Source organism: Petromyzon marinus, chromosome 26, assembly GCF_048934315.1.
Source record: "Petromyzon marinus isolate PM22_M1 ecotype Great Lakes invasive population chromosome 26, UKy_Petmar_22M1.pri1.0, whole genome shotgun sequence".
In the NCBI taxonomy this organism is placed as follows: Eukaryota; Metazoa; Chordata; class Hyperoartia; order Petromyzontiformes; family Petromyzontidae; genus Petromyzon; species Petromyzon marinus.
The window spans coordinates 4,199,416-4,222,086 of NC_133692.1; the positions used below are offsets into that span (position 1 = coordinate 4,199,416).

At 52.6% G+C, this 22,671-nt stretch overlaps 1 protein-coding gene across 2 annotated transcripts in view; it reads right to left on the reverse strand.

Annotated features, from left to right (window-relative positions):
• LOC116946191 (voltage-dependent calcium channel gamma-2 subunit-like) overlaps positions 1 to 22,671 on the reverse strand; it is a 37,886-nt gene that overhangs the window by 11,462 nt on the left and 3,753 nt on the right. Inside the window, exons 1-2 of one of the 2 annotated variants that reach the window (XM_032961154.2) lie at positions 19,686 to 20,756; positions 12,448 to 12,724 (exon numbers count right to left, since the gene is read on the reverse strand). In XM_032961154.2, coding sequence (XP_032817045.2) covers positions 12,448 to 12,697 — 250 coding nt within the window. In that variant the 5' untranslated portion in view covers positions 12,698 to 12,724; positions 19,686 to 20,756. Of the gene's footprint in view, positions 1 to 12,447; positions 12,725 to 19,685; positions 20,757 to 22,671 lie in introns of those variants that run through there. The other variant, XM_032961153.2, reaches the window with a different exon arrangement.

Consider the following 22,671-nt stretch of genomic DNA (forward strand, 5'->3'; position numbering starts at 1 on the left):
GTGCTGTGAGCGTGCACCTATGAAGGTCGACGCGGCTCACGAGGGGGTGTGCTACCAACACCACGCTCGGCCGCCTTTGTATCCCCATTGCTTTTGTCTACACACAGCACCAGATACGAATTTGAGGCTGAGTCGACCTAGGGGAGGCACATAGATAAAAAACAAAGACAACGATCTCCCGTATAGCCTGTAACAGACTGTAGGGGCAAGTGCTGCTAGCGAGCACCTATGACACATACACATACACGCGCACGCACGCGGGCCTCTAACACGACGTCACATAAACACTGATCGCACTTTACCGTCCGACTCAACCACGAGACAGCAGTTGAGTGCCCATTGAGATTCATTCTCTCATTTGCAATGAAGACCTGGGGGTTCCTGTCAGCTACGTAGAGCGAGAGAGAGAGGGAGCACCGCCATACCCATTCCTCATAATTTTCGCCGTTAAGTGATGTGTCACGTGTGAGATGTATGCGACATCAAGTTCGCACATCCAGACTACTACCGCTCTGTGCCTAGGTGATCGCTCCACGTGCCGGAAGCATCAAAGCACCGACGGCCCAAGCTGGGAGGTTGTTGACGAAGTTCAACGCGTAGGCTTTCACGACAAATTTTGTCCATAGTAAAGGTTGCATGGGTTAGATCGCGTAAATAAATAACATTAACCACCCATCACCCTCCCCCTGGTCTTCGCACCTGATGGGCTCAAAGTGATGACATGACCATCACTCTATTTAGGATCGCAACAGGAGGACTACTTCACAATTCTGGCAAATTGCCCCAATGAAGTTGGTTGTTGTTATCGCCAGCGAAACGCCACGGTACTCGAATTGTAAATGTGATGGAGTTACTTTCCAACCCCACGGTGTGCTGAACTAGTAACGAATTGGCACGTTTTATTGACTTGACAAAGCACATTAATTGGATGTGTCGGGTGGTGGCGGGTCCAACGATACATTTATATCCCAGCACACACCCCCTCTCCCCTTTATTCTGTATTGTTTATGAAATTAACTTCCTGAACAAGCTGTCAGCATGTGGGGCAAAAAAACTTCGGACATCGTACCCGGTACGACGCATATCGGTACAAATCCCAAAACGCCTTCAGAGAGCCATGAATGGTGTAGCCCAGGGGATCGGCAACAGAACTAACAAGAAGATGGATTTTGTTTATAATTCGGTAGTAAAAGTAAAAAAAAAACCTTCAATATTTCAAGAGCCGCAATGCACTGTGGGTAAATACATGACGGCGGCCCTTAATAAATAGCGGTGACGAAGCAGCGGTCCTTAAAGAGCCGCCGCCACGCGGCTCCGGAGCCGCCGGTTGGCGAAATCCCCTTGCTGTCGACTCGTGCCAATGTCGTCAGGAGCCTCTTCCGCGCCCACGTCACCAAACAGCTGACGGTACTTCGCTTCCCGAAGCTCTGCGAGAACCGCCGGGAGAGACGGGTGCGAAAGGGAAGCGGAGGGCTCTCTCAACCGCGAGGTCTCCGACCACTGGGTCACCGGGGTCACCAATTAAAGGCCACTCGTTCCTTAAGTACGTCGTTACGGGTAACGATCCTTACCCATCAGAGGGATATTCATCGTTGTTCTCGTGATTTTGACCCGCACGAAGTCTACGGGTGGATCTTTCCACCGTGATCCCATGCCACTGCCAATTATAACTGATTATTATTCACTAGTAATAATAATGATTATTATTCACCCGTAAAAAAAAGAGAAAATGCTTAACCGAGTGAAGCTTTTTACGCGTGGGAGGAGGAAGCGAGGCGAAACGGGAGAACACCCAGCACCACGCTGCTGCAGACGAGGGGAGTGTCGCTCAGCAGTCCCATCTCGTAGCGCCGTTCCTACAACACCTGGCAAGCCCTGGTGGTGGTCACCCTTCCACGCCATAAGCAGGTTTATACTTCCCGCTCGGCTGCGAGACATCTCACTATCCAACGCAAAGCGCATGCCTTAGGGTAATAATTCATCACTGCAGATTGTGCTGCTGCTGCTGTTGAGGTATTGATCCTGAAATCGAGATCAAGATGTCGTGATGGGGCAAGAGTCAGAATCTTTATCAGAATCTTATTTAGAATGGAGGAATCCGATGAGCTATGAAGCTCTTTTTCACACGTGTCCATGATGGGCGGGTCACGCCTCATTGCCAGCGCGACCTCCCCTCCGCCAGATCCTGCAGTGGCTGCGCAGCAAACACACGGCGACCTCCACGATCCGCTCTGACAGTGTCCCCACCATCCGCCCCTTGACCTTCTCTTCCCCACGGCCACCGACTCGCGAACACCACCACTCCTATGTACATCTGGGCAATCGCCCCCCCCCCCCAATCCTGCACACCTGTTCCCACACCTAGCGCGGCCCGAAATGCGATATAAAACAATGCCGAACATTCCAAAGCGCCACCCCTCTCTCTCCCTCTGGCGCTGCATCTCCCTGTCTCGCTGTCTCCAGATGCCCTCTTCCCCCAGGGCACCACTGCATGCTGATCCGCTCTTTGATCGTCTCCACGGTTCGAACGCGCGCGACGCAGATCGTGACAGGTGCCGCGTCCTCTCGTGAAGGGGCTCTTCTCCAGAGCACTGGAGGTGGTCTCTTTCGGGAGTCTCGATAGGGGGCCTCTATATGGAGGTGGAGGAGGAGGTTTTGATAGAAGCTCGGAATAGGAAATCTCTATAGGGATCCTCTAAAGGGGGTCTCTATAGGGGGGTCTTTATAGTGGATTAGTATAGGGGATCTCTATAGGGGGTCTCGATAGGGGATTATAAGGTGGATCTCTATAATGCAAAATTAGTCTCAATATGTGATATCTATAATGATTTTCTGTCGGGGATCGCTATCGCGTGCTAAGGAATTTCTAAAGGGGCGCTCTGTAGCACGATACTGGCCGGTATATCTATGGGGTCTCTATCCGGGATCTCTATAGGTGGTCACGATAGTACGATAGGGGTTCTCTATAGGGATGGGGCCCCTCTGGCAGGATCGGGGGGCTTCTCCATAGAGGGGTTGGCGGGGGGGGGGGGTAGGGAGTCTCTATAGCCCCGTCGGGGTCTCTGTAGGGGATACCCCTGCCGCGTTCAGTTCCAGTTTAATTTATTAGGTACAACCCTGTGAGCCATGAGGCTCTTGACTCCGGTGCAACCGCAACAAATAAAACATGAACAAAGAACATCTTCGTAGGCTGCACGGCGCGTGCCGCCTCTCCCCCCGTTCACTCGGCACGGTGCTGAGCGGCCCGGCTGCTGCTGCTGCTGCTGCCACTGCGTCTGGACACGGGGCAATGACATCACCCCTGCCGGCGCTGGTGCATGCAGCTGGAGCCTGGCCAGCGGTAGCCCGCGGTGCCCTGAGATTCACCGCGGGCAGGGGGGCTGGGGACAGCTTTATCAGCACTCCCGGCTAGGGGGCTGGGGACAGCTTTATCAGCGCTCCCGGCTAGGGGGCTGGAGGTTGGGGTGGATGGGGGAGGCGCGGGAGGGGGGCAGGATGTGAGTGGGGGCTGGGAGGGAGCCGTGGGGTGCTCAAGGGATGAGAGGCTGTCTCTGAAATCCATGTTTGTGTCCCCTATATGTTCCGCCGTAGGCAACCGCCACATGTAACCCACTCACACCCACCCCTCATCACCCACCCCACATCACCGCCCACTCCTCATCGCCCATCCACCCCCAATCGCCCACCCACACCCACCCCTCATCATCGCCCACCCACACCCACCCCTCATCGTCGCCCACCCACACCCACCCCTCATCATCGCCCACCCACACCCACCCCTCATCATCGCCCACCCACACCCACCCCTCGTCGCCCACCCACACCCACCCCTCATCATCGCCCACCCACACCCACCCCTCATCGCCGCCTGCCCTGCTCGCGCGCACTGAGCCGCGTGGGACCAATGTGAGGAGTGGGGGGCGGGGGAGATTATGGGGGTGGGGGGGGTGATTGAGCCATACTCCACCACGGTGCTTCAGTGCGAGTGAGTGAAGCCTTCGGGGCGGGCCGAGGGGGTATAGAGATTGTGTCGGCACTGCCCACTGATGTTCCCAACGCAGGCCCGGCCACGTGCCACATCCCCGCCGGTTTGGGGCGATGCGAGCGGGGAAATCGAGCGAACGCGCGGCCTCGCCGTCGCGGACCATCGCGAGCGTAGGAGTAGAGTACAACAGAGAGACTTTTGTCAAGTTTTAAATTCCACCGCGAAAACTTCGATCCGCTGAATTTTGTGCTCTCTGAGACGACGGGGAGATGTCTGCAGCGGAGCTCCGCGATTGTGGAAATTCCCTTCCACGGTTCATCAGGTATTCTAAGTCTGTTCCATTTTCGTTTAAAATTGCGTCCTAAATCTCACCCCTTTTAGAACACGCTTTCGCCGTAACTTCACAAGTTTCACGTCAAAGCGCTTTGAGACCTTGTGTGAATTGCGATATATAGAAGTGAGTTTCTTCATTATTATTATAAATCTTATTCGTCCTTCGTACGGCTGACGGTAGATGCAGAGCAATTTGACATTCAGGTGGTCAAGCCCAGATAGCCGCGCCACGAGCAGTAGCGGAGTGGTGGATCATCGCTGTGATGTCTCCTTCGCATTTGCTGATCGGGGCATTGCGTCGTTACATAAGTTGTACGGTCTATTCCGGATGACCAGGGTCGCACACAGGATAGTTTTTTTTGTTAATTGTCCATTTGTGCATCGGGTATTTAATATATTATTACCAACGTAGCCCCGCAGCAGCAGCAGCCTCCACGTCAACCTCTTTGTGCGCGGTGCCCAGCCCATCTGAGCACCATCCAGGCTCAAATCCGAGCACCATCCAGGCTCAAGCCTGCTTAGCATCCGGGATCTGAGGACAACGTGCGGCCGTAGGCAGCACGTTGCGTGGCATGATGTGTACAGGGATAGCGAGCTTGGCGGCTCGCACGATTTAATCGGGACGAGGCCACAGCGCGAAATTGCGGTCGCCGATCATAGTGCACGGATGCCGCAGTAACAACCAACGTCCGCTTCGCTCATTCGAATACCGACAGCGTTTCAGAGCTGTGTTCTGGTGTAGGCTCCTGCTGATGCCGTTCACTGGCTCGCCAAGTTAGCCTCGACACGGACGCGTGGACGCAGCGTGCCGACTGCGAGTCGCGCGGTCGTGGCCCTCGCCTCTCAGAAACGCAGCGTAATAAAGAAGCCACGGTGAAGTTTGTTTTTTGTTCTTGGGTTCGGTCGCGAAAGTGTAAATGCGCGTCGCACACCCACATCCACCCGACGCGGTCAGTTAGTAAGGTGTGTTGTGTGAAAGGAACGTGCCAATTTGTTACGTATGTACAGTGAGGGAAAAAGTATTTGATCCCCTGTTGATTTTGTACGTTTGCCCACTGACAGAGAAATGATCAGTCTATAATTTTAATGGTAGGTTTATATGAACAATGAGAGACAGAATAACAACAAAAAAAATCCAGAAAAACGCATGTCAAAAATGTTATAAATTGATTGCATTTTCATGAGGGAAATAAGTATTTGACCCCTCTGCAAAACATGACTTAGTACTCGGTGGCAAAACCCTTGTTGGCAATCACAGAGGTCAGACGTTTCTTGTAGTTGGCCACCAGGTTTGCACACATCTCAGGAGGGATTTTGTCCCACTCCTCTTTGCAGATCTTCTCCAAGTCATTAAAGTTTCGAGGCTGACGTTTGGCAACTCGAACGTTCAGATCACTCCACAGATTTTCTATGGGATTAAGGTCTGGAAACTTGCTAGGCCACACCAGGACCTTAATGTGCTTCTTCTTGAGCCACTCCTTTGTTGCCTTGGCCGTGTGTTTTGGGTCATTGTCATGCTGGAATACCCATCCACGACCCATTTTCAATGCCCTGGATGAGGGAAGGAGGTTCTCACCCAAGATTTGACGGTACATGGCCCCGTCCATCGTCCCTTTGATGCGGTGAAGTTGTCCTGTCCCCTTAGCAGAAAAACACCCCCAAAGCATAATGTTTCCACCTCCATGTTTGACGGTGGGGATGGTATTCTTGGGGTCATAGGCAGCATTCCTCCTCCTCCTCCTCCAAACACGGCGAGTTGAGTTGATGCCAAAGAGTTCCATTTTGGTCTCATCTGACCACAACACTTTCACCCAGTTGTCCTCTGAATCATTCAGACGTTCATTGGCAAACTTCAGACGGGCAAGTATATGTGCTTTCTTGAGCAGGGGAACCTTGCGGGCGCTGCAGGATTTTAGTCCTTCACGGCGTAGTGTGTTACCAATTGTTTTCTTGATGACTATGGTCCCAGCTGCCTTGAGATCATTGACAAGATCCTCCCGTGTAGTTCTGGGCTGCTTCCTCACCGTTTTCATGATCATTGCAACTCCACGAGGTGAGATCTTGTATGGAGCCCCATGCCGAGGGAGATTGGCAGTTCTTTTGTGTTTCTTCCATTTGCGAATAATCGCACCAACTGTTGTCACTTTCTCACCAAGCTGCTTGGCAATGGTCTTGTAGCCCATTCCAGCCTTGTGTAGGTCTACAATCTTGTCCCTGACATCCTTGGAGAGCTCTTTGGTCTTGGCCATGGTGGAGAGTTTGGAATCTGATTGATTGATTGCTTCTGTGGACAGGTGTCTTTTATACAGGTAACACGCTTAAATCAGGAGCACTCCCTTTAAGAGTGTGCTCCTAATCTCAGCTCGTTACCTGTATAAAAGACACCTGGGAGCCAGAAATCTTTCTGATTGAGAGGGGGTCAAATACTTATTTCCCTCATTAAATGCCAATCAATTTATAACATTTTTGGCATGCGTTTTTCTGGATTTTGTTGTTGTTATTCTGTCTCTCACTGTTCAAATAAACCTACCATTAAATCATAGACTGATCATTTCTTTGTCAGTTGGCAAACGTACAAAATCAGCAGGGGATCAAATACTTTTTTTCCCTCACTGTATGTATGTTGAACCTCTTTCTCTCCGTACGTAGCCAAACCGATCCAATCGGAGGTGCGGGGGAAGGACAACAAACGAAATACAAAAAGCAAACAAAAAATTGTTTTTAATCTAAATAAATTAGGTTTCAATCTAAAATGAGTTTTCAATCTGACGCAGCACCACCGGTTGTGTGTTAGAAAGCAAACACACAACATTTCCAGTTTGAGGTTTCGCTGGTGATTACAACCAGCATCATCAGGCGTTTAGCCGGAAGTATGTCGGGTGGAGGTGGATGCACGACACATTTACATTTACGCGACCTCACCCAACGTTTGATCGTGAATAATTGGTCACGGAAGCCCCGTGAGGGTTCTGTTGTCTATCTTGAGGTCTGGACTGATTCATCGCATCGTTAGCTCTGTCCACTTTGCACACACTGTGGATCACAACGCCACCACCCTCTCGCGCTCTCTCTCTCCCTGTGCTTCTTCCCCATCGTCTCTTGCCGGAAGCTCTTACAAAATCATAGTCGAGAAACGTGCTAGACACTCGCATCGATTACAACTTTGATCGCGCTGTTTGTCACTGGCCGATTGGCGTTTTGGGTCGTTTGGCAACTCTGTGCTCGGCAACTGTTTGAGAGAAAGAAAAACAAACGTCTCGTCTCCTATCAGAGGCGAGCTGACGATGCTTCTTCCCTTCACACACATTTGTCTCTCCACACAAACAAATACTGTCCAGGGTCTAGACTTGAATTTTTCGTGACTGCAATGATCCATACTCTTTGGTTCTTTAGGTAAAGTCACGTAGGTAAAACATAAAAATCACGATGTTTCGGAAGCAACACAAGCTTCCGTCATCAAGCAGGACAACCACAGCAAAAAAATATATGTAAATTTATGTTATTTTTATTTATTATTTTTTAATCTACGTGACTTTACCTAAAGAACCAAAGAGTACTGTCCAAGTATTATTCTATTGAGAATAGGGGTTTCCCCTCTTTTTTCTGGCAACAAAACAGGTGTTAAGATGTTAAAACACCAAAATGAAACCTTTTACAAGGAATCATGTTACTGCATTAACCACAATACTTGTGGTCAGAATGCAAACAAAAAACGCACTCTGGTAATATATGCATTGTCTTTGAAACTGATTGGTCTACACCAGAATCGAGTCTCAAGCTGTACGCCTTTTGGCGTCCTCTGGTCGAACACCATTATGTATTATTATATTTCCAACACCATTCGACTCCCTCGGAAAACCATATCTCACATTTTTATTTTATTGTCCAGTCATTGGTGACCGGGCTGACCTCAACGGGAAAAAAAAACGAGACAGATAAAAACCGAATTCTTCAATCGAATCGCGGCCCTGGATTTGCGAAAAACTCCTCGAGTCCCTCTGTGGGGAGGACGGCAGAGGCGCGTGTTCGTCACGCAACCAACAGCTAGCTACCGATGAATGTTGAACTTCTTTCGCACCGTACGTTAGTCAACCGCGCTAATCGGAGGTGCGGGGGTTAGGACAACAAACTAAACACACGCAAAAAAGCAGTTCCAAAGATTGTAGTTTGACAATCTAGATTAGGATTTAAAAGTCCGTAGTCCCAGCGGCTTCCTGATGCCAGATGGAAGAGCGTTCCAGACGGCCGCAGAAGCGCATCTGAGAGCGCGCGATGCAGTGGCCGCCGTCTTTGTTCGATTGTGAGCGAGGATGACCGGAGCTCACGTGATGAAGATCACCGCTCCGGGCTTGCGTTCGCGCTCCGAGCCGTTTGCTCGGGCACCCGAGTTTGAATCCCGACCATGGCCAACGCAACGTCAGTCGCGGGTGATATCTGAACCGTTCTCGCTGTCCCCCCATCACACCCACGCACCGCTTCACCAATTCACAATGAGCGGCATTGTGAGTTATGATCAAAGACAAAGACCCCCCCCCCCCCCCCCATCGTATATCCTTAACAAACTGTTGAGGCTGTTATTGTGCACTTGTGAAGGCCGAAACGGCACACCTAGGTGGTTGAATGGTCAACAACACGCCCAGCCGCCTTTGCCTCCCCACTGGCGATGTTTACGCACATTGCAGCGGGTACTAATTGACGTAGGGGAGGCCCTGGAACCTGTTTATACATTCGTCACCGATGGTGGCTGTGTGAGAGGGAATCGCCCACAAGAGAGCTGTCAAATCAGACGAGCGATGCGACTGCGCCCGCAGACACATCCCGAGATTAAACATCTCGCGAAATTCGAACGAGTTTTTCGTTTGATTGAAAAAAAAAACAACATACGCACTCGCGTTTAAACTTAACACCGGTGTCATCTCGACACAGACATCGATCACGTGCGGTGTGCCCCGAGGGCGAAATGTCGCAAGGGTTTTGCAAGTGGACGAAATCTCTGGCTTCGGATTGGAGTCACCCAGCGCCCATCCCCAAATGCCCCCACTGCCAGTCATAGACAGGGACACTCCTCCATAGACAGAGACGCTCCTCCCGGGGGGGAGGGGGGGGTGAGATCATTTTGGCATCTAGCCACTTCACATCGTCCATCTCGTTGCCTTATTTTATCCTCGTGATAACTGCGGAAACCGCACTGCCAAGTGTCATCGTGATTTATACTGTACCTAGGATCAGAGGCGTAATAGGGTGCAATGATATATCGGTTATTATGGATAATCAGTACTTTGTACTCTCGGACACAGGATCCCAAAGTAACGTCATCAAGGCACATCACGTTGCTACGTCTTTCCGCGGTTACCGATTTACTACCTTTCAGATACAAATTACAATCAGAAGCAGAAGATGTATTATTTATACTGCAGGAGGAATCCGATTAGCAATAAAGCTCTTTACTTCTCACAGATGTCCAGTAGGAGAGTCAGGCCCCGCCTGATGATTGTGAATTTTATAGATAGAGCCGGTTAAAATTAAGATTTAAATATCGGTGTGTCCGTGTGTACACGTGTTCCACGTGTGTGTGTCGTGTCACATGTGTGTGTACACGTGTTCCACGTGTTTGTACACGTGCTCCACGTGTGTGTGAGTGTGTAGTGTCACACGTGTGTGTACACGTGCTACACGTGTGTGTGTGTAGTGTCACACGTGTGTACACGTGTCCCACGTGTACGTACACGTGCTCCACGTGTGTGTGTAGTGTCACACGTGTACGTACACGTGTTCCACGTGTACGTACACGTGCTCCACGTGTGTGTGTAGTGTCACATGTGTGTGTACACGTGTTCCACGTGTATGTACACGTGCTCCACGTGTGTGTGAGTGTGTAGTGTCACACGTGTGTGTACACGTGCTCCACGTGTGTGTGTGTAGTGTCACACGTGTGTACACGTGTTCCACGTGTACGTACACGTGCTCTACGTGTGTGTGTAGTGTCACACGTGTGTGTACACGTGTTCCACGTGTACGTACACGTGCTCCACGTGTGTGTGTAGTGTCACACGTGTGCGTGCTGTTAGCGAGTAGCACCACGGCCCATCGCCTTTGTCTGGCAGGGATCACTTAAAGTGGCCACGCCGAGCCCAGTGGGCCGGCGGATCCACGTGACATCGATAGTACGAAGCCCGGGGTCAGCCTGGCTAGCACAAGGTCACGGGGTCAGCCTGGCTAGCACGAGGTCACGGGGTCAGCCTGGGTAGCACGAGGCCACGGGGTCAGTTCTGATAGCACGAGGCCACGGGGTGAGCCTGGCAAGGACGAGGCCACGGGGTCAGCCTGGCTAGCACGAGGCCACGGGGTCAGTTCTGATAGCACGAGCAAGAGCCACGGCAATCGTCGGCACCGTGCCAAGGCAGACATCGGGTTTCCCCACGCCGCCAAATAGCGAAAATGTATCGTTTGCGAATTTAGTATTTGGCCAATAAAGGCGAGCGATGTGATAATCAACTTATATGAAGAAAATAAATATATTAGCTATCACACAATCACGTTACTCATCATTATTGCCCCGGGCAGAGACATTGGCACCACCCAGTGTTTGCAGAGTAGATTGAGATTGGTTGTCTATGATACAAGTCACAGCACTTTCCAGTTCGCCTTCACGTTATTGTGATGACCGTACGTATCCCTGGTATTTTTTGCAGATTATTATAAATATATCCGTAAAATCGTGAAGTATTTTGGAGTCTTGTTCTCCCTTGCAAGAGAGATCAGATTCATGTTCTTGGTTCTTTCGGTAAAGTCACGTAAAAGGGAAACAATAACATAATAAAAATATAAAACATTATTTATTGTTTCCCTTCTATGTGACTTTACCGAAAGAACCAAGAATATGAATCTCTACAGTCACGAAATCAAGAGATCAGATTGTTTGGTGATGCTGCAGCTGCTGAGTTTGCAGTGGTGCACAAGCACAATTAACAACACACGCTCAACACATTCGTCAATAATATATATATAACACGACACGGTTCGGGCAATGGCCCATCTTCATATCACATTAAGCATTTCACTTTTATGCACATCACATAATGTGTATGCGCAACAATGAAAAGCCATTTCCCGGACCTACGCCTAATGCATTTAAATATTTAAAGGCAGCAGTGGTGTTGACGAGTGAGTTGAGTTTTTTAGCAACAGAGACGATTAATCTGTCTCAACGGGTTAGGGCCTGTGGTTTAATCTCACGGCTAAGCATGGCCACATGAATATAATAACTGCTGCTACAACGTACAACAGCGGACCCTACAGGCACCATTTTAGCAAGAGGAGATCCTTGGTTAAAGAATAATTTAAAAAATGTATGCAAATATACAAACCACCAGAATACCAACGCAACTGCCAGGGCTCACAACCAAAACGATTCTCTATGAACACTAACCCAATTAAACGATTAACGCTGCAGTATTATACTAACACACACACACAGATAAAACAACACAAACGTAATACATTCCTCAGTAACACTGTGCCCTTCATAGGAAAGTATAGAATGACGTACATAAGCAGGCGAATTGTACCTCTGCACCAGTCCGTCTCTCCTTGGTTCTTTCGGTAAAGTCACTTGACTTTACCGAAAGAACCAAAGAGTATGGATCCTTGCAGTCACGAAAACTTCAAATCTAGAATTTCTCAGACAACCCATCAGCCGCACTGCCTTCTGGGGAGCGCGCAACATCAACTGCCTTGATTCCAGACGGGAAAAATCTGAACCGGCTTTGACAAACAGCAGCTCATCAGCAACAGAGTCAGGCTTTGACAAACAGCAGCTCATCAGCAACAGAGTCAGGCTTTGACAAACAGCAGCTCATCAGCAACAGAGTCAGGCTTTGCTCGAATCGGATGCTGGTGAGTTACCGATCTCGCAGGCAAGGGCCCCTTGCTTTGACGATATGGGTGCTAATTCGACGACGCAACATTTTGTCCTAAGCGTCGCCAAATTTGCACTCTAACTTCGACGGCAGTACAATGGTCATTGCCACGCACCTGGTTCAATGTCAAGCCAGAAGTAAGGGTCAGAGGCTCGTTGCACAGGTAAGACGGGGTTGTCAGGGTGTAAGGGTGTTCAGGGCGAGACGCACCTTCCATGCAGCACACCCGCCAGAGGCCCGAGTGGGTGAGCACCTCCTCGTTGCGCTTCACCGTCTCGTTGTCGGTGTTGGTGCGGTCCCGGCACACGCCGCGCGAATACAGCCAGAAGTCGGTGCCCACCGAGATCGCCATGAGCGTGAAGGCGGCGAAAGCGCCCGAGAGCGTGAGAACGCTCTGCACGCCACGATCCCTCAGCCGCATCATGGAGAGCATGGCGAGGAGGCGACGCGCGCCCGGCATACGGCTCCTTCGGCACGGGGCTGGTGGCTGATGGCGGGGGGGGGGGCGGTCGGAGAGGGGGCAGCGGGGGAGGGGGGAAGAACGTGGAGAGATTGGATATGTACAAAAGTCGAGCCGATTTCTAAAGGAGATTTGTGCATAGCAATTTGTGCGGAGCGAGGTTTTGTGTGTGTGTGTGTGCGGGTGTCGTTTGTACACGAAAAGAGAGAGAGAGAGAGATTTGTACGTAGCCGCGTGCACAGAGCGGTTTGTGCGGAGTGATTTCTACACGAGTGATTTTGTACAGATGTCCACGTAACATTCACCACGGTTGATATTTATACGATAACTTTCATGGGGAGAGAATTTGTAAAAAACCAGAAATCAGTATTTGCACGACGTAATTCGTCCACTAAAATTTACACGCAGAGATTTTCCACCGAGCGATGTCTCCATATCCATATACGGCACACACACACACATACACGCGGCGATATCGTCACAGTCGTTTGTATGTACAGTCGAGGATCGTTGACCGACAAATTCACGTCGCTCCAGCGGGTCAAGGGCCCCGCTGTCCGAGCCGACGCCAGCGGCTTCACCGTGATCGTGGTGCCGCCGGTTGGCGCGTCTCTGCGAGCGTCCAGAAGCCACTAAACCATCGCTGCGACGTCGCTCTTCAACCAATGCCACCGCGCTCCCCGCATTTGCGTGGGCGAGACTGCGAGCGATTTGGAATTGACGCGTGCACGCGCGCCTCGCATCTGCGCGCACAAAATAAAGACAACGATCCCCCCCCCCCCCCCCCCACCCAGTGTAGCCTTAACAGACTGTTGGGGCAAGTGCTGTTAGCGAGCACCTATGAAGGCCGACACGGCACGCGAGGGGGTGTGTGGCCAATACCACGCCCGGCCGCCTTTGTATACCCAGGGGCGATGTTTATACACCGCAACAAGTACTCATTTGAGGATGAGTCCACCTAGGGGAGGCTCAGGACCGGTTCTGACAGTCGTCACTGGTGTTGGCCGTGAGCGGGAATCGAACTCGGGCCGCCGGGTTCGTAGTGCAGCGCGCTAATTCTTCACACACACACACACTGGCTCTCACACACACACACTCACTCACACGCAGGGGTCAGGGGGCGAACCAGACGGGCCGAGCTCTCTGGCTCGCGGGTGCGTGCGTAAGAGACGGTTTCCGAAGAGCGTTGGTCTCTGATATCTACGCCTCCACCCAAACACTCCCGGATCTGTTTAACACGTAGGCTTTCGCGACCAATATTATTCATAATAAAGGTTTTTGGGTTAGATCGCGTTATTTATAAATGTGTCGTAACCCTCCACCACCCGACACGGCCAATCAGCAAAAAAGTGTCACGTTGACAAAAGACAAATAATTCACTACTTTAGCCCACCGGTGTGTTGAAGAGTGAATCCACAACATTTACAGTTTGAGTACGACGTTTCGCTGGTAATTACATCCAGCATCATCGCCATTCTGGCGAATTGTCCGATGATGCTGGATGTAATTACCAGCGAAACGTCGTACTCAAACTGTAAATGTTGTGGATTCACTCTTCAACACACCGGTGGGGTAAAGTAGTGATTTATTTGTCTTTTGTCAACGTGACACTTTTTTGCTGATTGGCCGTGTCGGGTGGTGGAGGGTTACGACACATTTATAAATAACTCCCGGATCTGAAGTATTATTGAACTATTTTAGATTTGACCAGGTAAGGCCCGCTGAGCTATGTAGCTCTTTTGCATTAGCGACCTGGCTACAAGTGATAGCTCAACGAAGTGGCTTATCACGTGGAAATGTATAGCAGCCAAAGACTACAGACGAATGTTTTTAAATGTTGACGGCAAAACCGGAGGACCCGGATAAAAATCCACGCAACCACGGGGAGAGAAATACAGCAGCCGTCACGATCGGGATGGAAACCATGACCTCCTGTATACCAGGCGAGGCACTTAACATCTCGTCACCGTGACACACACTCACAAAGGGGTCAGGGAGCGAACCATACGGGTCTAGCTCTCTGGCTTCGCGTGTGCGTGTGTAAGATAATGTTTACTCGGAGCGTTGGTCTCTGATCCCTCCGCCTGCATCCAAGAATTCCCGGATCTGACGTCGCGTCCCATCGCTACGTGACCCCGGGTGGCGCATTAACCACGTGACAATCGGCTGTGAATCGCGCGTGCCCGTGGCGCACGCCTCTGTCAATCTGCCGCTTTGGATGGAAGGGTTGGTGGATCACGTTGGATTATGTTGGTAAAGCTCGCAGACCTCGCTGCAAAGTGGGTTGCCCAAAGAGGATAAATGGAAGGGACAGCAGAGTGGGGTTCGTGAATCTGTCTGAGTGGACGTATTCTTGTCATCTCCACGCATGGGGGAGAGGGGGCGGTAAAGTTTCTCCGGGAATTCCGATGTCCTCCCGTCCACAAAGCCAGACGCTCCTGGATGAGAAGGGACTCGGTCAAACATCCCAAGGTACAGCAGGACCCTCCTCAAAGAGAGTCTTGAGACTCGGTGTGGTTTTCCTGGATGAATAAACCGACGTTATCCTTGCAGTCCGTTGGGAGTTGGTCATTTCCCGAGGGGAGGCTAAAACTAAACTAATTTCATTTTTGCCAGGTAAGGCCCACTGAGCTATATATCTCTTTTTCAGACGCGACATGGCCACAAATGATAGCTCAACGAAATGTTTTATCACGTGGAACTTTACAGCAGCCAGATACTCTAAAGTCGAAACGCACGTGGAGTCTAATTGTGGAGGGAAATATCGGAGGACCCGGGGAAAAATCCACGCGACCACGGGGAGAGAGACACGCAAACTCCAAATATAAAATTTTATTTGGAGCTTTCGTCACTGCAGGAATTACTCTTTGGTTCTTTGGTAAAATTACGTAGAAAGAAAAATACATTAAATAATAGCATACGACGTTTCGATTGCAACACACGCAATCATCATCAGGTACAAATGAAAGAGAAAACAATCCCAGTAAACTTAGCAATATAATGCAATACAACACAGAGAGTCGGCTAACATAACAGTCAACACTCTACCAGGTTGAGTTAACGTTCTTCCAAAGATTGCTAAATTTGAGAGAGAGACAAAACACAGACACGGAGACACACAGACAGACACATGAGCAGAGATAGACAACACAGAGACACACAGAGAGAGACACACACATAGACACACAGAGAGAGATAACACAGAGACACACAGAGAGAGACACACACATAGACACACAGAGAGAGATAACACAGAGACACACAGAGAGAGAGGCACACACATAGACACACACAGAGAGATGATACAGAGACACAGAGAGAGAGACACACACATAGACACACAGAGAGAGATAACACAGAGACACACAGAGAGAGACACACACATAGACATACAGAGAGAGATAACACAGAGACACACAGAGAGAGACACACACATAGACACACAGAGAGAGATAACACAGAGACACACAGAGAGAGAGACACACACATAGACACACACAGAGAGATAATACAGAGACACAGAGAGAGAGACACACACATAGACACACAGAGAGAGATAACACAGAGACACACAGAGAGAGACACACACATAGACATACAGAGAGAGATAACACAGAGACACACAGAGAGACACACAACATAGAAACACAGAACAACAACGCCTCTGTGTCGAGGCCTTAAATAGAGAGAGAGGGGGGCAGAGAGAGAGAGGGGGGGGGGTACAGAAATGAGCATGTCAATGAGAGATTTGGAGCTTTCGTGACTGCAGGAAATAATAGAGCTACAACACGATGACACACACATACCGAGAAAACACACAATCAAAAAGACTTCGTAAAATTTGGAAATGTAATGCAATGCAACACAGAGAGTCGGTCAACACACAATTAACGCGTAGCCTGGTTGATTACGTTCTTCCAAAGATTGCGAAATTAGAAGTTAAGTGTGAAATTTTGAGAGAGAGACACAGACAAAGACACGGAGACACAAAGACAGAAACACAAGCAGAGAGAGACAACAAATATAAAGGCGTCAGAGTCGGAATCGAACCCACAACCTCCTGTACACCCGGCGAGGTAGTTAACATCTGGCCAGTGCACCTCTTATTTAACAGTCACTCTCACGTGGCAACCGCAGGACAGGAGTCTGACGCTGGAATTTCGGGTATTTCTCTCTCGGAGACCCCGCTCTTCTAAGCCTTAAAACCACTCGCCCAGAGTCACAGCGTCGTTCCCATTTCGTGCTCCCGTCTCCAGCAAGAAAACAACAACTGTACCGGCGTCGCCTCTCCGCGCCGCCAAACGCCCGTCAATACCGGCGCGCAACGCCCACGACCCCGTAGAAAGTAGAGGCGGGACGCAACCGGGCGCGCCGCCACGCGCTAATATGGACCTGCCCCCGCCATCTCCACCTCCACTCTCCCAGACAGGCAGCCCCCCACCCACCCCGCACCGCCACCTCATCCTCCGCAGCCCTTTCCGTGAACGCCGCCTAAAGCCAATGGCCACGGCCACCGCCGGCAGCTGTGCGAGTGGCTCGCTGCGGGACATTAATGAGAGCGGGCTCGTGTCGCGGCCACGGCTGAGGTCATTTATTTTGCAACCTCACCCGCTCGGAGGGGGGGGGGGGTGTGGGGGAGGTAGTTGGAAGGGGGGGGGGGTGGTGGGAGAGGTTCAGGCCCCCTCCGCGCGGGGGACACGAGACCCCCGTCAGTCACGGTTCCCTGGTAGTAATTCATTGGGTCGTAGAGCCCAGCTGCTCGCAATTAAATGGAACCGGTGGTCAACATACTGGCTCCAAGCCGGTGTCGGCACCACCACCACCAGCACCACCGGCACCGGCACCACCACCACCAACTCCACCAACACCACCACCGGCACGACCACTACCGGCACCACCACCACCGGCACCACCACCACCACCACCCACCGGCACCACCACCACCACCACCGGCACCACCACCACCAACTCCACCAACACCACCACCGGCACGACCACTACCGGCACCACCACCACCGGCACCACCACCACCACCACCACCCACCGGCACCACCACCACCACCACCACCACCACCACCACCGGCACCACCACCACCACCACCAACTCCACCAACACCACCACCGGCACGACCACTACCGGCACCACCACTGTTGCGCCACGCGCTCGCTCGCTGATGGAGGTGCGTGCGGGGAATTCGAGAGGGGGACGCGCGCGTGCACAAGCACGCACGCGTATCACGCGCGCGCATCAAACGCGGCATTTAAATGAAAGCGGTAAAAAAAATATATATCCAACAATCCCCTTCAAAGCCGGAGCTCTAATCGCCTGTGTGGCCGCCATTCCTCCCAGCACCGCGGATTTCCCGCGGTTCCCTGAGTTTCAGCTGTTAAAAAGAACACACACACACAGAACAAACACACACGCACACACAACAAACACACAAACACATACGACAGCCGCCCTCATTCTGAGCCACAGCCTTTAATTGCGGGCAGCCCGTAACGAGACGTCTGAGCCACGACCAGATTGAACCGCGAGAAAGCCTCGCTTATTAATGAGTCGGGGCCGTTGTGAGTCTCGCTGAGCCGCGCGCCTTTCGTGAGCCCACTCTAAGCCACGCGTACGCCGAGCCACCTGCTCTGCGTGAGCCACACTGAGCCACTGCGAGCCACGCGCCGTGCGTGAGCCACGCGCCGTGCGTGAGCCGCGCTGAGCCACTCGCTCTGCGGGTTACGCTCAGCCACTCGCTGTGTTAAAGCCGCGTGAGTCGAGTCGCGTCGATAGCCGCCGCTCACTTTAGCATTCACATCTCGTAGCGTCCGGGCCACGCGAGTCCGCTACCCTTTGCGCATTTTAAGTGAATAGACACTCGCACGGATACAAAGACAAAGATCCCCCGTGTGACCTGCACAGACCGTTGGGACAAGTGGAGGCCGGGACGGCACACGAGGTGGTGGGTGGCCAGCACCACACCCGGCCGCCTTTGTCTCCCAAGTGACGATGTTTATACACCTCACCAGGTACTCATTTGAGGCTGAGTCGACCTGGGAGAGGCTCAGGACCGGTTCAGATAATCGTCACCTGGTGTTGGCCGCGAGCGGGAATCGAACTCGGGTCGTCAGGTTCGTAGCGCAGCGCGCTGACCGCTACACGACCACGTACACACATACACACACGTTCCCACATACGCACAGAAACATATATACATTCAAATATACTCACATACACACGCACACACAATGTTTCCGTCTCCACACACGCATACATTCATATACACACATATATTCATATACACATATATATTCATATACACAAAGACAACATTCTTCCGTATAGCCTGAACAGACTGTTGAATAGCACACGAGGGGTCTACACCACGCCCGACCGTCTTTGTATCCCGAGTGACGATGTTTAAACACCCTACCAGCTTCTCACTTTAGACTGAGTCTACCTAGGGGAGGCCCAGGGCCCGTTGCGATAATCGTCACTCGGGTCGCCGGGTTCATAGAGCGCTAAACAACCGGTTCCAACACAAAGACACTAACACACAAAAGACAAATATCCACCACATCGCGTCCATGCTGTCGAGACAATTTTAGTTCGCGAGATCCTGTTAAAGTCACACACACTAACAAAGATCCACCGTATAGCCTTAAAAGACTGTAGGGGCAAGTGCTGTTAGCGAGCACCTATAAAAGGCCGGCACGGCACACGCTACACACACATACACAACAACAACCGCAATTCGCCACTAAGTAGCGGTGACGTCACCACGACGCTTGTGCCAGGCTACGTGCACGTTGAGGCCACGTGAAGTGTCGAACGCCCGCCCGCAGGAGGTCACGGGGCAAACCCAGGTGCCACGGGTCAACTGACTGAGATGATTGGCTGATGCACCACCTGTGCCCCCTACTGTGCCACACATACACACACACACGTGCACACACCCGCGCGCGCACGCGCGCATCACGAATGCTCGCTGCTCACCGTTCAGGAGCGGGGTGCGCTTGGACCGCGCCCGTTCAGCCTCTCCCCTTCGTCCCGTCCGCCTCGTCCATCGCCGGTTTCGCGCGCAGCCGCGACGCGCGCCCCCCGTCTCCGTGAGTCCCCGCTCAGCAGCGCCGCTCGCAAACTCGCCTCGGTCAGCCTCGGCGACGACGGCCGAACATCCGCGGGGCGGCGGAGACCGCGGCGGAGCCGAGTTTGGTGCTAGCGGTGCTGGCGGTGGGTGCTGTGATCCCAGCGAACGAGAGCGAGCGAGCCACGCTGGAGCAAGCGAGCTGTGCCAGCCACTCAGCGAGACCCTCGCCGAGGCAATGACGATCGCCAACGATTCACACCGATAGTCCTCGGCAGTCGCAGCAGCAGCAGCATCAGAGGCGCCCGCGACTAAAGCGACTCCCGTTACCGCGGCCGGAAGGACGATGATGAGGAGGAGGAGGAGGCGAGTGGACAAGAGGAGGAGCAGGAGCCTAGGAGCTCCAGGTGCCGCTCACCGGCTCCGAGGAGCTGTGCTCGCTCGAGTAGAAGAGCAGGAGGATGATGATGTCGAGAAGGGGTCGCGCTCACATGAGCCTCACCGGCTCGGGGAACGCGAGACGCGCGCCCCGGGGCGGTGACGGGAGCGGCGGTGGCGGCGGCGGCAGCGCGCTCCGACGCGCCGCTGCCATTTGACGGTGGCCGTGAACCCGCGAGGAGCTGCGCCGTGGGTTTGCGACTCACGCTCCGTGCAGACATAAGATCGCCACTGATTGTTCCCCTCCCGTGTCTCCCGGCCCCAAATGGGCTTCGAGACGCTCACCTCCTCCTCCTCGGCGAGGGATCGTTCCGCTCGGCAGACAGAGCGCGCCCTGACTCGAGAATTCGCACCCAGCGCCGCGTTCCCTCGCGCCCGCCACCGACAGCTGACGGCCGAGGTCGGAGCACCTTCGCGTCAGCATTATTTATTTATTTATTCCAGTGGGGAGAGTCGAGATGAACCAGACGCCGAGACACACACAAACACCCCTCCCCCCCACACAACCATGCGTGTGAAGCAATGGTAGAGTCCACGGATCGCTTTGTTCCAGAGATGGTCGCGTCACGTGAGCCGAGACGGTCCATTACGTCGGGCTCGGGGGGGGGGGAGGTGTGGGGGGGTTGGAGTGGGGGGTGAGGGCCATGCGGAGGTACGTGCAAGAATTTGCGAATCGATTTTCTCGCCTCAATTCGTGACCCAACTTCGTAACGTGAGCCGCCGCGTTAGATTTACGACGCGCTGAACGAATTCCACGCACCGGCCACGTGTACTTACAACGAGATCCTCGCCGCCGCGGAGACGTTATCGGATTCTTGGGCTAAGTGCCGTGTGGTTAGCGAGTACGGCGCACGGGGCGAGGTAGTGTGGCCAGCACCACAACCGACAGCCTTTGCCTCTCCATTTTTTTTTTATACACCGCACCAGGCACTCATTTGAGGCTGTGTCGACCTACGAGAGGCTGGGAACCGGTTCAGCTATTCGTCACTGTCGCCGGGTTTGTAGCGCAGTGCGCTAACCGCTGCGCCACCGCTCCCCGGTGGTTGAACACACACACGTGGCGAGCAGCAGAGGGGAGCGCAGCACAATCCAATGTTGTACTTACTTCTATATTTCTATGCCCCCCACGATCGAGCAACCTGCCAGACCCGCACATCACACGCGTGCACCCCACACGCACACGTGTAGCACGTCACACATGTGGACCACACACGCACACGTCTAGCACGTCACACATGTACACCACACACGCATACGTGTAGCATATCACACGTGTGAACCACACACGCACACGTGTAGCACATTACAGGCGTACACCACACACACACGCATGCACGTGTAGTACATCACACATGTGCACCACACACACACGTGTATCATGTTACACGTGTGCACCGCACCAAAGATGAAGATCCCCCTACAGCCTTTAACAGATCGTTCGGGCAAGTGCTGTCAGCCAGCACGGCACACGACGTGGGTAACCAACACCACGCCAGGTACTCGTTTTAAGGCTGAGGCTACCTAGTAGAGGCACAGAACCGGCTCAAATATTCGCCATTCATACTGGTCGTGAGCGGGAATTTAATTTGATTAAGGCCGCGTTTCACAGCGCAGTGCGCTAACCACTGTGGTAACCACTTCGCCACTGCTCCGCACGATCTCCGTAAGACAAAGACAAAGATCGCCCGTATAGCCTTAACAGACTGTTGGGACGAGTGCTATGAGCGAACAACTGTGAAGGCCGCCACGGAACACGAGGGGGTGGATAGGCAGCACCACGCCCGGTCGCCTTTGTCTCCCTAGTGGCGATGTTTACTCAATTGAGGCTGAATCGACCTAGGAGAGGCCCGGACCAGTTCACAATAACAGTCAATGGTGTTGGCCGTGAGCGGGAATCGAACTCGGGTCACCGGGTTCGTAGCGCGGCGTGATAACCGCTACACTGCCACTCCCCACGCACACCCACACACCCAAAGTCACCCACACACACCCACGCTCACTCCACACTCACCCACACACACCCCGCACACACCCACACTTACACCACACACACCCACAGTCACCCCACACGCACCCACAGTCACCCACACATCCACACACACCCGCACTCACCCACACACACCCACCCCAACACGCACGTGCGGCGATGTTGCGCGTGTGCGCGCATCGCGTAAATCCGGGGACGATTTCTGAGAGATCGCAGCCAAAGGAATTTGTGCGAGACGAGCGAGGAGGGGAGCGCGCGCGGCTCTTATTAATTTCCTCCGCGGCGATATTAAATCATGTACACGTCAGAGTGCCGCGTTGGCGCCGTGGGTGGCGTGTGCTTAGGGAAGATGAGGATGGATCTGTCCATAGCCAGCACGCGCAACGCGCAGCCAGACGAGACGCGCGCGGCGACAGAGGAACGGACGAGGCGAAGTGGCCAGAGGATCCATAGGGAAGAGAAGTGCTGCC